The sequence below is a fragment of the Oncorhynchus keta genome, chromosome 32, assembly GCF_023373465.1.
Source record: "Oncorhynchus keta strain PuntledgeMale-10-30-2019 chromosome 32, Oket_V2, whole genome shotgun sequence".
Taxonomy (NCBI): domain Eukaryota; kingdom Metazoa; phylum Chordata; class Actinopteri; order Salmoniformes; family Salmonidae; genus Oncorhynchus; species Oncorhynchus keta.
Window position 1 is genome coordinate 33,914,570 of NC_068452.1, and position 15,273 is coordinate 33,929,842.

A 15,273-nucleotide genomic window follows, 5' to 3' on the forward strand; every position below is an offset into this window, starting at 1 on the left:
AGTCCACCTTTCCATAAACAAGTCTCTCACCGTTGCTGCTTGCTATAGACCACCTTCTGCCCCCAGCTGTGCCCTGGACACCATATGTGAATTGGTTGCCCTTATGGTGTCTTTGGCTATGCCGGATTAAGTGATATGACATGCCATTCTATGAAATCCTTTCTCTGTAATTAATATTACCTGATTGAGCTAATCCTGTAAATGTGATTAACTAGAGAGTCAGGGCACCACAAAATAATATTTATAGAGCTGTTATCTTCCGAATAAACTCTTAACCTCTCTTAGGTATGTGGGACGCTAGCCCATCTGGCCAACATTCAGTGAGATTGCAGAGCGCCAAATTCAAATACAGAAATACTAATTTATAAAAATTCAGAAAACGAAACATATTTTACATAGGTTTAAAGATGAACTTCTTGTGAATCCAACCACGGTGTCAGTTTTTTAAAATGCTTTACGGCGAAAGCAAACCGTACGATTATTTGAGAACATAGCCCAGTTGACAAATTATTACAAACAGTAACCAGCCAAGCAGAAGCGTTACAAAACTCAGAAATGGAGAGAGAATCCCTTACCTTTCATGATCTTCATACGGTGGCACTCAGAAGACATTCATTTACTCAATAAATGTTAATTTTGGTCGATAAAGTCTCTTAATACCCACAAACCTCTGTTTTGTTTGTGCGTTTTCTTCAGTAATCCACAGGCTCAAACGCAGTCAAAAAAAAATCCAAATTGTATCCGTAAAGTTCATAGAAACATGTCAAACGATGTTTATATTCAAGCCTCAGGTTGTTTTTAGCCTAAATGATCTATAATATTTCAACCGGACAATAATGTTGTCAATATAAAAGGTAAACAAGAAATGCACTCTCTCGGGATTGCACATGAAAAAGCTCTGTGACACGTCAGGGTCCACCCATTCAGACTGGTCTTACTCCCTCATTTATAAGAATACAAGCCTGAAACAATTTCTAAAGACTGTTGACATCTAGTGGAAGGCATAGGAACTGCAAATTGAGTCCTAAGTCAATGGATACTGTCATGGCATTGAATAGAAAACTACAAAACAAAAAAAATACTTCCTGAATGGATTTTTCTCAGGTTTTCGCCTGCCAAATCAGTTCTGTTATACTCATAGACACTATTTGAACAGTTTTGGAAATCCAAATCTACCAGTTATATGCATATCATATCTTCTGGGCCCGAGTAGCAGGCTGTTTAATTTGGGCATGCTTTTCATCCAAAATTCTGAATGCTGCCCCTACCTGAGAGAGGTTAAAGACCTAGTAATATTTTACATCAATAGCAGTCAATATTAATCGTCACCTTAATTCAGTCTCATCTGAAAGTTGTAAATTCTTGGTTATCTTCACGAACCCTGGCTAACAGGTTGAATCAGCAATACAAAATTGTTTATTTATTTACTAAATACCTAACTAAGCACACATAATTACACATACAAAGAATGAATCATACCTTGATGACAAATTACGTCATAAAGGGAATGTCCCTAGTGGGCAGAACAGATATGACAGCTCTGGTTACACAAAGGGTCTGGGTTTGAGTGAAAGAGCGGGAAGACTGAGGGACAAAGGGATAAGCTGTGTTATCGTAAATACAGTAGCTTATGCATTCTAAATTACCGCCCATTTGGAAAAGGAAAATGCAATAAATATTTACTCTGAGCTGCGCTTCGGTAAGTTGGTGATAGATGGAAGGCCGTGTCGCCAAACCGAGTCCTTTGTCCTTTGATGAATGTCTCTGGTGGTCAATTGGATACGTTGTATTAAGGTCGTTGTTTGGTAGACGGGATCCTCTGTCTGTTCTTTCCTAGCCCGCGTTTGCAGCTGCTGTAGCTAACTCAACGGCTAGGAGGTATCACTTCTGTAGTGAATAAGAGTTCAAAGTTCATACCATTCGCAACCAAAGCTCACGCTGAGGTTGGCTTAGTTCTGTAGTTGACATGTTAGTCCTTTTAACGCAGAGGCTGCAGACCTCACATACTTGTAACAGGAGGTTATATTGTCGTCAAGGGCTTATATAGTGGAGGGAGAAGGGCATGTTTCACAGTCTACAACCCATGTCTCTTCACATGGGGCGGGTCACTGATTGAGCAGAGCCCTAACCTTATGAAAACCCAAATCTCTCATTTGGAAGCTAAAATTACATTTGAATCTCTTCACCTATAATTTTATATTCAAACATTTAAATTGAACAACAATTCCATGTGGATCCGATAACTACAATGTGCAGACTTTCCACTGTAGAGTTTGTCATCTTATCATTGATGAGAATGTCTCGGATGACAACCGAACTGACATCATATTCATTAAGTACCACCGCATATGTTCAATTGGTTGGATTACCGGAATATAGTTCATTTCCACCCACCTTCTGATGTTCCCAGAATCTCTATGTTAACCAAAGGGTTTTCAAATTTCACATCAGTAGGGTAGAGAGAGGAAAAAGGGGGGAAGAGGTATTTATGACTGTCATAAACCTACCCCCAAGCCAACGGCCCGGCCATCTACAATCTAAGCTTGATGCCCTCAATCTCACACAAATTATCAATGAACCTACCAGGTACAACCCCAAATCCGTAAACACGAGCACCTTCATAGATATCATCCTAACCAACCTGCCCTCCAAATACACCTCTGCTGTCTTCAACCAGGATCTCAGCGATCACTGCCTCATTGCCTGCGTCCATAATGGGTCTGCGGTCAAACGACCACCCCTCATCACTGTCAAACGCTCCCTAAAACACTTCAGCGGGCAGGCCTTTCTAATTGACCTGGCTCTGGTATCAAAAAAGCCCTTGGTTAAAAACAGTTCTGGGACACTGTAAAGTCCATGGAGAATAAGAGCACCTCCTCTCCTAGCCTCAGTGCAGTAGGCAGCTGGAACACTGTCATCACCGATAAATCGACGATAATTGAGAATTTCAAAAAGCATTTTTCTACGGCTGGCCATGCTTTCCACCTGGCTACCCCTACCCCGGTGAACAGCCCTGCATCCCCCACAGCAACTTGCCCAAGCCTCCCCCATTTCTCCTTCAACCAAATCCAGATAGCTGATTTTCTGAAAGAGCGGCAAAATCTGGACCCCTACAATTCAGCCGGGCTAGACAATCTGGAACCTTTCTTCCCAAAATTATCTGCCAAAATTGTTGCGACCCTTATTACTAGCCTGTTAAGCCTCTCTGTCGTATCGCCGGAGATCCCCAAAGATTGGAAAGCTGCCTCGGTCATCAGACACTCTAGACCCAAACTGTTACAGACTTATATCTATCCTACCATGCCTTTCTAAGGTCTTTTAAAGCCAAGTTAACAAACATCACCGACCATTTAGAATCCTACCGTACTTCCTCTGCAATGCAATCTGGTTTCCGAGCTGGTCATGGGTGCACCACAGCCACTCTCAAGGCCCTAAACGATATCATAACCACCATCGATAAGAGACAATACTGTGCAGCTGTATTCATCGACCTGTCCAAGGCTTTCCAAGGCTTTCGACTCACACGCAGCCTTGGTTTCTCAAATGATTGCCTCGCCTGGTTCACCATCTACTTCTCAGACTGAGTTCAGTGTGTCAAATCGGAGGGCCTGTTGTCCGGACATCTGACAGTCTCTATAGGGGTGCCACAGGGTTCAATTCTCGGGCTGACTCTTTTCTCTGTATACATCAATGATGTCGCTCTTGCTGTTGGTGATTCTCTGATCCACCTCTATGCAAACGACACCATTCTGTATACTTCTGGCCCTTCTTTGGACACTGTGTGAACTAACCTCCAGATGCGCTTCAATGCCATACAACTCTCCTTCCGCGGCCTCAAACTGCTCTTAAATGCAAGTAAAACTAAATGCTCTTCAACTGATCGCTGCCCACCTGGACGGTTCTGACTTAGAATATGTGGACAACTACAAATACCTAGGTGTCTGGTTAAACTGTAAACTCTCCTTCCAGACTCCCATTAAGCATCTCCAACCCAAAATGAAATCTAGAATCGTCTTCCTATTTCGCAACAAAAGCATCCTTCACTCATGCTGCCAAACTGACCCTCGTAAAACTGACTCTCCTACCGATCCTTGACTTTGGTGATGTCATTTACAAAATAGCCTCCAACACTCTACTCAGCAAACTTGATACAGTCTATCACAGTGCCATCTGTTTCGTCACCAAAGCCCCATATACCACCCACCACTGCGACCTGTATACTCTCGTTGGCTGGCCCTCGCTTCATTTTCGGGCGCCAAACCCACTGGCTCCAGGTCATCTATAAGTCTTTGCTAGGTAAAGATCTGCCTTATCTCAGCTCACAGGTCACCATAGCAGCACCCACCCGTAGCACGTGCTCCAGCAGGTATATTTCACTGGTCACCCCCAAAGCCAATTCCTCCTTTGGTTGCCTGTCCTTCCAGTTCTCTGCTGCCAATGACTGGAACGAACTGCAAAAATCACTGAAGCTGGAGACTCATATCTCCCTCACTAACTTTAAGCACCAGCTGTCAGAGCACCTCACAAATCACTGAACCTGTAAATAGCCCATCCAACTTCCTCATCCCCATACTGTTATTTCTTTTGCTCCATTACACCCCAGTATCTCTGCTTGGAAAATTCATCTTCTGCACATCAGTCACTCCAGTTTTTAATTGCTATATTGAAATTATTTTGCTACTCTGGCCTATTTATTGCCTTACCTCATCCTACCTCATTTGCACACACTGTATATAGATTTTTCTATTGTATTATTGACTGTTTGTTTATTCCATGTGTAACTCGGTGTTATTTGTGTCGCATTGCTTTTCTTTATCTTGGCCAGGTCACAGTTGTAAATGAGAACTTGTTCTCAACTAGCCTGCCTGGTTAAATAATTATTTATATATATATATATACAATGAATGAATGAAATATTCTTATTAAATACTTTTTTCTTTACAGAGTTGAATGTGCTGACAACAAAATCACACACAAATTATCAATGGAAATCAAATTTACCAACCCATGGAGGTCTGGATTTGGAGTCGCACTCAAAATTAAAGTGGAAAACCACACTACAGGCTGATCCAACTTTGATGTAATGTCCTTAAAACAAGTCAAAATGAGGCTCAGTAGTGTGTGTGGCCTCCACATGCCTGTATGACCTCCCTACAACGCCTGGGCATGTTCCTGATGACAGTCTGTGGTGCAACGTGGCGTTGGTGGATGGAGCGAGACATGATGTCCCAGATGTGCTCAATTGGATTCAGGTCTGGGGAACGGGCGGGCCAGTCCATAGCATCAATGCCTTCCTCTTGCAGGAACTGCTGACACACTCCAGCCACATGAGGTCTAGCATTGTCTTGCATTAGGAGGAACCCAGGGCCAACCGCACCAGCATATGGTCTCACAAGGGGCCCGAGGATCTCATCTCGGTACCTAATGGCAGTCAGGCTACCTCTGGCGAGCACATGGAGGGCTGTGCGGCCCCCCAAAGAAATGCCACCTCACACCATGACTGACCCACCGCCAAACCGGTCATGCTGGAGGATGTTGCAGGCAGCAGAACGTTCTCCATGGCGTCTCCAGACTCTGTCACGTGCTCAGTGTGAACCTGCTTTCATCTGTGAAGAGCACAGGGCACCTGTGGCGAATTTGCCAATCTTGGTGTTCTCTGGCAAATGCCAAACGTCCTGCACGGTGTTGGGCTTGTAAGCACAACCCCCACCTGTGGACGTCGGGCCCTCATACCACCCTCATGGAGTCTGTTTCTGACCCTTTGAGCAGACACTTGCACATTTGTGGCCTGCTGGAGGTAATTTTGCAGGGCTCTGGCAGTGCTCCTCCTTGCACAAAGGCGGAGGTAGCGGTCTTGCTGCTGGGTTGTTGCCCTCCTACGGCTTCCTCCACGTCTCCTGATGTACTGGCCTGTCTCCTGATAGCGCCTCCATGCTCTGGACACTACGCTGACAGACACAGCAAACCTTCAAACCATCCTGGATGAGCTGCACTACCTGAGCCACTTGTGTGGGTTTTAGACTCCGTCTCATGCTACCACTAGAGTGAAAGCACTGCCAGCATTCAAAAGTGACCAAAACATCAGCCAGGAAGCATAGGAACTGATAAGTGGTCTGTGGTCACCACCTGCAGAACCACTCCTTTTTTGGGGAGTCTTGCTAATTGCCTATAATTTCCACCTGTTGTCTATTCCATTTGCACAAAAGCATGTGACATTTATTGTCAATCAGTGTTGCTTCCTAAGTGGACAGTTTGATTTCACAGAAGTGTGATTGACTTGGAGTTACATTGTGTTGTTAAAGTGCTCCCTTTATTTTTTTGAGTAGTGTGTGTGTATATATATGTATATATATAACATCTTCTGCACCCTTATCTTCTGTTTCTAATGGGAGGGACGGAGAGGACATCATTCAGATTGTTGGTTTCCTGGGAACTGTTTGTCCACATGTCTATGTTTGAGTAATGCACTCGCCTCTTAGTGGTGAGGTGAAGGCTGTGGTGGGAGGGAGATCTGGACTCGCACAGTGAGAGAGGCCTGTCTATGTAATTAATATAAATGTGATCCAGGTCTCCTTTCTCCCTCCTCATCCTGTCAGTCCCCTCAGCAGCAGACTAGGATGATGGGATAGGGAAATGAGATGTGGGCGGTAGGCATTCACGCATGTACACACGTACACAACTCGAGAAACACTCACAACACACCACTGCCATCCTTACCTCATAATTTGTCTAGTGATTGTTTTCAGGAGAGCACACAATCCACACAACCCTCTTAATGTTGTCTGACGTACTGCTGTGGTGATATTTATTTCCCCTGCCGTGTGTATTCTCACCTGTTAGTCCTCCTGTCCATTGGTGCTGACTGTCACCAACTGAATCACCATGATGAATGAACCGTCTGAAGATTTTGAAGTGAGGGAGTACAAGGATTACTACACACACACACACACACACACAGACACACACACACACACACACACACACACACTACCCCACGCCCCACTATCTCTGAGTTGTTACTGTCATTTGTCTGCTTCTCTACTCCTGATGATTGTCATAAAGACAAATCAATCCCCAGCTTTATTCTGTTTAAGTGTCATCTGGGTGTATTTAGAAAAGCTGTGAAGTTGTTAGCGATGGTGCCAGTATTGTCATCTTTTCTTAGTGGTTCCCTCGTGATCGCTGTTGGCAGCACACACGTTGGGAGACCGTAGCCTATACAGAGACATGAGAACACACAGCTTAAGGAAACATATGGGGGCACACATTTATTGCACACATGCAACGCACACACTCCACCACACAGCAGTTTGCGTGTGTGCATGCATTTGTGCACTTAAGCTACATATTTGTTACACCCATGAATACACACTAGTTCACACAGACTATAATTCATTATAAGGAAATCTCAGGTAATTTAAATTGCAAATCAGTGCTGCCTTGTTCTTCATCTTTTGATTAATATTGTATTGTTTTACTGAGTGAAAATGCCACCAGTGTTTTTCATCAGATGCAAATAGAACAAAATAAGAAACAGAAAGATCAGATCCAACAGAAAGTTCTCTAAACATTCATGAAGTCCTGTCTGCGTCCGTGGAGGTCTGTGTGTCGTCTCACCCGTCTCCACTCTGCCAGGCAGAGGTGGACCCCATTGCCCTTTCCTTCCCTTTCTCTCTCTCACACACAGATTCTGGGAAGTTATCTAGGTCCTGAACTTCCCATCCAATCAGCCACTAATTAAGAAGCAAAGCGAAGGGATTGTCTGGCTGCGAGACAGGGGGACTTGCAGGTTGACTGAGAAAAGAGAACGAGAGAAGAGTCTTTGCCCTGAAACCCTGTGATAGCTTCAATTTGACATGTGCTGGATGAGTGAGAAAATTGAGAAAGGAGCAAGGGGGAGAGGGAGGAAAGGAGTAGGGGAGGAAAGGAGTAGGGGGGGAGAGGGAGAGGAAAGGAGCAGGGGGGAGAGGGAGGAAAGGAGCAGGGGGGAGAGGGAGGAAAAGAGCAGGGGGGAGAGAGAGGAAAGGAGCAGGGGGGAGAGGGAGGAAAGGAGCAGGGGGGAGAGGGAGGAAAGGAGCAGGGGGGAGAGGGAGGAAAGGAGCAGGGGGAGAGGGAGGAAAGGAGCAGGGGGAGAGGGAGGAAAGGAGCAGGGGGAGAGGGAGGAAAGGAGCAGGGGGAGAGGGAGGAGAGGGAGGAAAGGAGCAGGGGGAGAGGGAGGAAAGGAGGAAAGGAGCAGGGGGGAGAGGGAGGAAAGGAGCAGGGGGAGAGGGAGGAGAGGGAGGAAAGGAGCAGGGGGAGAGGGAGGAAAGGAGCAGGGGGAGAGGGAGGAAAGGAGCAGGGGGTAGAGGGAGGAAAGGAGCAGGGGGTAGAGGGAGGAAAGGAGCAGGGGGGCGAGGGAGGAAAGGAGCAGGGGGGCGAGGGAGGAAAGGAGCAGGGGGGCGAGGTAGGAAAGGAGCAGGGGGGCGAGGGAGGAAAGGAGCAGGGGGAGAGGGAGGAGAGGGAGGAAAGGAGCAAAGGAGAACAAATTCTTGTTCTATTCCCAGGGGTCATCTGTGGTTCTGTAAAGGTGATATTGAAGAGAAGTCATTGGTTAAAGTCACAGTTCTCTCTCATAGATTGTAGATCTATGGTTCAACTGAAGTCAATGCTGTTTTTCTATTGTGGCTGTATTCACACATGTACCTTGAAAAATAGAGTTAATAACTTGTGCATTACATTACATTTACATTTAAGTCATTTAGCAGACGCTCTTATCCAGAGCGACTTACAAATTGGTGCAAACACCTATGACAACCAGTGGAACAGCCACTTGCATCTAAATCTTGTTGGGGGGAAGGGGGGTGAGAAGGATTACTTACCCTTACTTACCCTATCCTAGGTATTCCTTGAAGAGGTGGGGTTTCAGGTGTCTCCGGAAGGTGGTGATTGACTCCGCTGTCCTGGCGTCGTGAGGGAGTTTGTTCCACCATTGGGGGGCCAGAGCAGCGAACAGTTTTGATTGTGCACACAGATTGATAGAAGTTTGCACATTTTGGAATAGGCTATGACATTTCCAAGTCAATGTGCTCTTTGAAAGTTGTATGTGACCTTGTGTAGGCTACTTGAGTGAGTGGAGATTGGCAGGCAGGCGTGGGATGATGGTCTTAAGCCTTGCTCTTCACTCTCAGTCACAGATCGGCTGGCGCTCCGCTCCGCTCAAAGCAAAAGAAAGGCAGAACCATGGCAGATAAACGAGGGCTTTTCTCACTGAAGCCGAGTGAGCAGCGTTCACAGCCTCTCTGCTTTGAATGCAGAGGCCCTTTGAAAACAAATGAATTCAGAGCTGTTTTGTCCTACTTACTGAGCAATACCGCTCAATTACAATTAGCCTTTTAGCACACACGCACCGACTATAACACCTATGATAATGCGACTCTCTCTGGTTGTAGGGTGTTGCTGTGGGTTACCTGGACATTCCCCAGCTTGGCTGGACCCTGGTGCTGTGTGTGGTGGTCTGGTTGAATACTTAGTCCATTCAGTGGTGTTTTGTTGGGCTCAGCCACCCCTCCACTCTGCCTTCCTCCTGGCTGGTGCTCAGGCTCCACTCAGGCCCCCCCTGCCTCAACGCTGGCGATGTCAAGAGTCCCGAGTCCCCCTCCCCCCGCGGACATGTCCAGCGGCCCTGTGGCTGAGAGCTGGTGTTACACTCAGGTAAGCGTGGGGATTGGTGTGTGTGTGTACATTTATCTGTTTTTCTATGTACAGTACTTACACCAGTCAGTCAGGACTGCCAGTGCTGGTGTTTTTGATAACAGCCTGTTTAAAGAAGAGAGATGTTTTTCTATTGATGTGTTTTTCATCTCGCTGTCCTTGCAAAATCATTTTTTGTTGCAGCATTTTAATATCCTTTCTTCTCCCCCTGTTTGTTGTCAGTGTTTATTGAGATGAAAGGCAGGTTTGATGTGTGGTTTTGAAGTCCAGGCTGACCAACCAGCCACTTAGCTACCTGTATGGAATAGATAAATAAATGAAAGTCATCATGTCTGATTCCTGCTGTGTGTGTGTGTGTGTGTGTGTGTGTGTCCCTACCTCTGTTAGATCAAAGTGGTGAAGTTCTCTTACATGTGGACCATCAACAACTTCAGCTTCTGTCGTGAGGAGATGGGTGAGGTCATCAAGAGCTCCACCTTCTCTTCGGGAGCCAATGACAAGCTTAAATGGTGAGTGGAGGCGGGGCCAAGAAGTGGGTGCTATGGATAAGCCATAAGGGACGACAGGACCAATAACCATGATTGATCTGATTTAGACTCCTAAGTCTGTTGGACAGAGTTTGGTCTCTATTATTTTGGACAGTTACTGAGCATAGTTGACTGACCTCGTCTCTGTATGAATGAGTCTGATGATCACTGATGCTGATACCTCCCTCTGTGTGTCCAGGTGTTTGCGTGTAAACCCTAAAGGCCTGGACGAGGAGAGTAAAGACTACCTGTCCCTCTACCTGCTCCTGGTCAGCTGTCCCAAGAGCGAGGTGCGTGCCAAGTTCAAGTTCTCCATCCTCAATGCCAAGGGAGAGGAGACTAAGGCTATGGGTAAGTCACACTTGATTTGAGTTGATTTGGATCCCCATTAGCTAATGCCATGACGACAGCTAGTCTTCCTGGGGTCCGACACATTACGAAAATGGCATTACAGACAAAAATACTTTAAAATGTACATGCATTTAAATAACATTAACAAGTAGACACTACATACATTTAAAATACCTGAAAGGTCACAGTCAATTCAGGTGTCAGTATATGTCCAGTCATATGGCCAATCTTAGTAGATGTACTTTTTAATGTTTTCTTGAATGTGAATCATTTTTTTGCTTGGGAAATATCTATCCCCAACAACCCACCATCTCTATAGGGTCAGTGGTGCTCTGCCATTGTAATCCCATAGTGTACCTGGCTTGATATTATGTAGGTGTGTGAGAGGTAATGTGATAACAGAACTACTTATAACAATCCACTCTTGAACCTCTCAGATCAAACCTGTAGCTTGGCAGTAGAACATGGAAGACATGTTGACTAATAGGAACAAGATTAGGAAGTTTGAGAGATGTATTACCTGTGTCTCTGAGGTTTACTAAGTGAGTGTGTGCATAGGGGGGGGTGAGGGTGCCAAAGTGTCTAATTCAGTGTGCGGGCCGAGGTGTTGATAGCCATATGGGTGTGTATAATCACTGCAGGTGGGATTCGTTCCCCCCCATATTTAATTCAAAGTAGCATGGAGCAATTTTTGTCTTCTGCCTGTTCTCTGGCTGATGAATTGGAAAGGAAATGTGTTTCTTCCAATGCCTGCTCTTTTTAATTAGGTTATGTTATGGGGAGGAAAAGCAAACTTGTGTGGAATTGAATTAGAGTGGGCCAGATGTGACCGCTTCCTGGTTATCAGGCTCTCTACCTGGTTGGTTGTCTCTCCTCCGGCACCTTGTCGAGCACAGGAAGTATGGGAGGAGGTGAGGAGAGGGGCAGAGGAGGAATGTTTGTATCAGAGGTGTATGCAGCAAGACTGTTTACAACCACTCGCAGTGCAGGTCGTGTAGAAAGGGAAATGGTTTTCCTGCTGAGAAACGTCTACCGTGTGAACTCAACCCCTCCCTCCCTCCCTCACACACTTTCCCTCTCTCCGTTCTACACTTACATCTTCATTGTGGCAGTGCTTTTTCACTCAACAACAACACATTCACAAACACTACTGTTATGAAACAGGCCTTGGGCCGCATACTGTAATTGTGCATCAAGCTCACTTGAGAGGCTCTTAAGGTACAGTTAATGCATAGTTGGCTGTGCCCATTTCGCTGCACCACTCTAAGAGGGACAGCAGTAGCCTGCAGAGTGGGTGGTAAACACCACCTAGAGCCGTTTCATTCCTTCACTCGGTCAGCTCACCTGAACCTGCTTCTCCACATGACCACTGAAAGAGATTAAAGATGGAGAATGTTGATAGAAGTGGAGAAAATGTCTTATCTTCTGTTCTCCTCTTCGTGTCTCTGGGGGGTTTGCTGTAAATTGTGTTCTTTGGTGGTGCACCCCATCTTCCCCTCAGCTCTCTGCTCGCCTTGTCGCTGGAGAAAATTACTCGCAGCCACCGTATTCGTGACAAGGGACTTCAGCGAGCACTCTGTCTGAGAATATGGCAGTAAAGATAGCTCTATCTGTTCTGGATCATTTAGAATCCAATTAAATCTATGCCTCCTGAAGAGAACCCAGGCCAAATAAAAACAAAGTGCCTTAATTAAGAAGGCTGTGGCTCAGAGTGTGAGGACTGTTTATGTGGCATGTCACTGCTGGGGCTCTCCACACAGTCTCACAGGGCCACACACTCCACTGAAATGGATAGTAAGTCAACTTACAGATTGGTGTGATACATAGCTAAATAAACAGATATATAGGTGGTTAAAGATGATTGTGTAATCTAAAGATGCTGCATGTATCATTTGCTGCCTTAAACATGAACTGTTTCAAATGGATCTGACCTTCAACCTCATACTGTTCAGCCACCCCCACCAGAATAGAGAGCCTCAATCAGTAATGTATGTTGGTCTCCTCTGTTGGTCTCTGATGGTGTTACTGCCTGCTAATGGAGATAGATTTGGGCTCCACTGGCAGCCCCCCACCTCTCCCTCTCCCCCGAACATCCTCTCCTCTCTTCTCCGCCACATCATTTCTCTCCCTGGCTTAGTCGCTAGCTAGCTGGCTCTCCTGTGGGATTGTGGATGAACGGTTTGTAACGTGTCTCTTGGCCCCCCCTCTTCTCCCGTGCCAGATAAAGCAGCCTGCTGGCAGACACACTGCTGCACTGACAGCTCTGAGAACACAGAGAGAGAGAGGAAGTCTCCTGCTATATGGCGGTGGAGGCTAGGGTTTATTTAAATGGCGCAGGGCTGAGTGTTCTTCTCAGACTGGGTTTGTAGTGCTTTTTAGGTGCAAAGTGCTAAGTAGAGGTTATTTTTCCAGTGTGTTTGGTCACAGGTTCAAGTTCAGGTTAATTTGCTTTGTGTACACAGGTCTTCATACACTGTATATTTTAAAAGAACGATCTCATTTGCCAGTACAGTGTTTGTGGCGTTGTGGTTAGTGTCTTTAGTTCCACATGGTCTCCTGGCTGATTGAAACCTCTGTCTGAATGCTTGCCTGTGGTTGTCAGAGCTGGTTGCCCGCGGTTACTGATGGGGGCGGTCAGGCATTCAGTGTTGTTGTGTTGTGGGAAGAGTCATTGGACAGTCTTTACATAATCACATATCGACACGGCTAGAAGGAACGTCGTTACACATGTTTGTGCTGACACTTGCTTATAGAGCTCATTATTCAATAGAGATGAGATTTTCTTCGGAAATGGCGTGCGTGTGTGTGCTCGTTTGTGTATTTGTGGTGTGTGTGAGCGAGCGAGCTTGTGTGCCTGCCTTCCGGATTATATGTCAGCCTTTGTAGGTGCGTGTCGGTTGATGCAAATGCAGGTTGCTCCATTACACATACTGAAGCGTTGTCTATCATGCTGTTAGACATTGGACTGTATGTCTTGTGTACTGTATTTAATGAATGGGATGTAGACTAAAGGGCAGCAATTGAAGTGGAGGAAAGAAGTGGGATGGGGATGTAGGCAGTAGTGGTTGGGAGGATGGGGTTGGAGTGTGTCTGTGTATGAAAGTCTAGGTGTGTGAATGCTTGATTGTGTTTGTGTAATGGGGAAAGCTCCAGGCTCCTTTTGGGATTCTCTAAACCTCCTTCCAGAGAACAGATGATCACGGAGGGCTGGAGGGACAGAGGGATTGAGGGATTAGAGTTGTGTTTTGAACTGATGTACATACTGTACATTACACTTTCTCTGTCATGCCCGCACACACAACATTTTTGTGTGACCCACACTATTGAGTAGTGCTCCTCTGTTGGCCCGGAGTGTGATGTTTGCCAGCCAGTCTTCTGGGTGACCTTCTCACTGTGTGTTTCAACCAGGCCCCTGAGCCACAGCCTGAATATGTATGCTATGCTCTCTAAAACAGCCTGGCTCTACGCTCTCTCGCATGCTCGATGTTTCCCTTCTCCTCTCTAAAACTCTGTCCCTGTCTCTCTCGCCTTCCTATTTTTTTTCCCTTATCTCTTGTCTCACTCCATCTATCTACATATCTCACCTCACATGCCACCTCTCTGCCTGCACTTTTAGTGACGGGCTTCTATCCACTGTTTGAGTGACATGCTTCCATCGCTGGTCTTCTCACTCCTCTTCCTCCTCTCCTATTTGTTATTCCCGGTGTGTTCCTCCCCTCCTGACTTGGTGACCCAGCCTGCTGTGACCCGACCGTGACCACATGTGGTCTGACTTGGTGACCCAGCCTGCTGTGACCCGACCGTGACCACATGCGGTCTGACCTGAGCTTGATCCCATGCCAGCGTGAGGTTCTGGTCCTGCTCAGGAGACCCAGTCGAGGCAGCAGGGTCAGCTGAGCTCAGCTTAATACACACACGCATACAAACGCACAGGCGCACGCACATGTGCACACAGACATACACCTTAGTGTGGAGAGTGAGCAGGGACTGAGCAGTAGAGGAGAAATCTCACCTCTCTCCCTCTTCCTGCCGTTGGATTCCTCTCACCCTTTCTCCTCCATTCTCTGTGCTCCCGTTCCGTCCCTCACTCCTCCCAGCTAGCCCTCTCTCTCTCTCTCTCTCTCTCTCTCTCTCTCTCTCTCTCTCTCTCTCTCTCTCTCTCTCTCTCTCTCTCTCTCTCTCTCTCTCTCTCTCTCTCTCTCTCTCTCTCTCTCCTCTCTCTCTCTCTCTCATATATATTCAATTCAAGGGCTTTATTGGCATGGGAAACATGTGTTAACATTGCCAAAGCAAGTGAGGTAGACAACATACAAAGTGAATATATAAAGTGAAAAACAACAAAAATTAACAGTAAACATTACACATACAACAGTTTCAAAACAGTAAAGACATTACAAATGTCATATTATATATATCTCTCTCTCTCTCTCCTCTCTCTCTCTCTCTCTCTCCTCTCTCTCTCCTCTCTCTCTCCTCTCTCTCTCCTCTCTCTCTCCTCTCTCTCTCCTCTCTCTCTCCTCTCTCTCTCCTCTCTCTCTCCTCTCCTCTCCTCTCTCTCTCTCTCTCCTCTCTCTCTCTCCTCTCCTCTCTCTCCTCTCTCTCCTCTCTCTCCTCTCTCTCTCCTCTCTCCTCTCTCTCTCCTCTCTCTCCTCTCTCTCTCCTCTCTCTCCTCTCTCTCTCCTCCTCTCTCCTCTCTCTCTCTCTC

General features: G+C 46.3%; 1 protein-coding gene across 3 annotated transcripts in view; it reads left to right on the forward strand.

Moving 5' to 3' along the window:
* Positions 1-15,273, forward strand: part of LOC118374905 (speckle-type POZ protein-like) — a 116,909-nt gene that overhangs the window by 49,334 nt on the left and 52,302 nt on the right. For 2 of the 3 annotated variants that reach the window (XM_052491552.1, XM_052491553.1), the window contains exons 3-5: positions 9,429-9,690; positions 10,078-10,199; positions 10,417-10,568. In XM_052491552.1, coding sequence (XP_052347512.1) covers positions 9,613-9,690; positions 10,078-10,199; positions 10,417-10,568 — 352 coding nt within the window. In that variant the 5' untranslated portion in view covers positions 9,429-9,612. Of the gene's footprint in view, positions 1-9,428; positions 9,691-10,077; positions 10,200-10,416; positions 10,569-15,273 lie in introns of those variants that run through there. The other variant, XM_052491554.1, reaches the window with a different exon arrangement.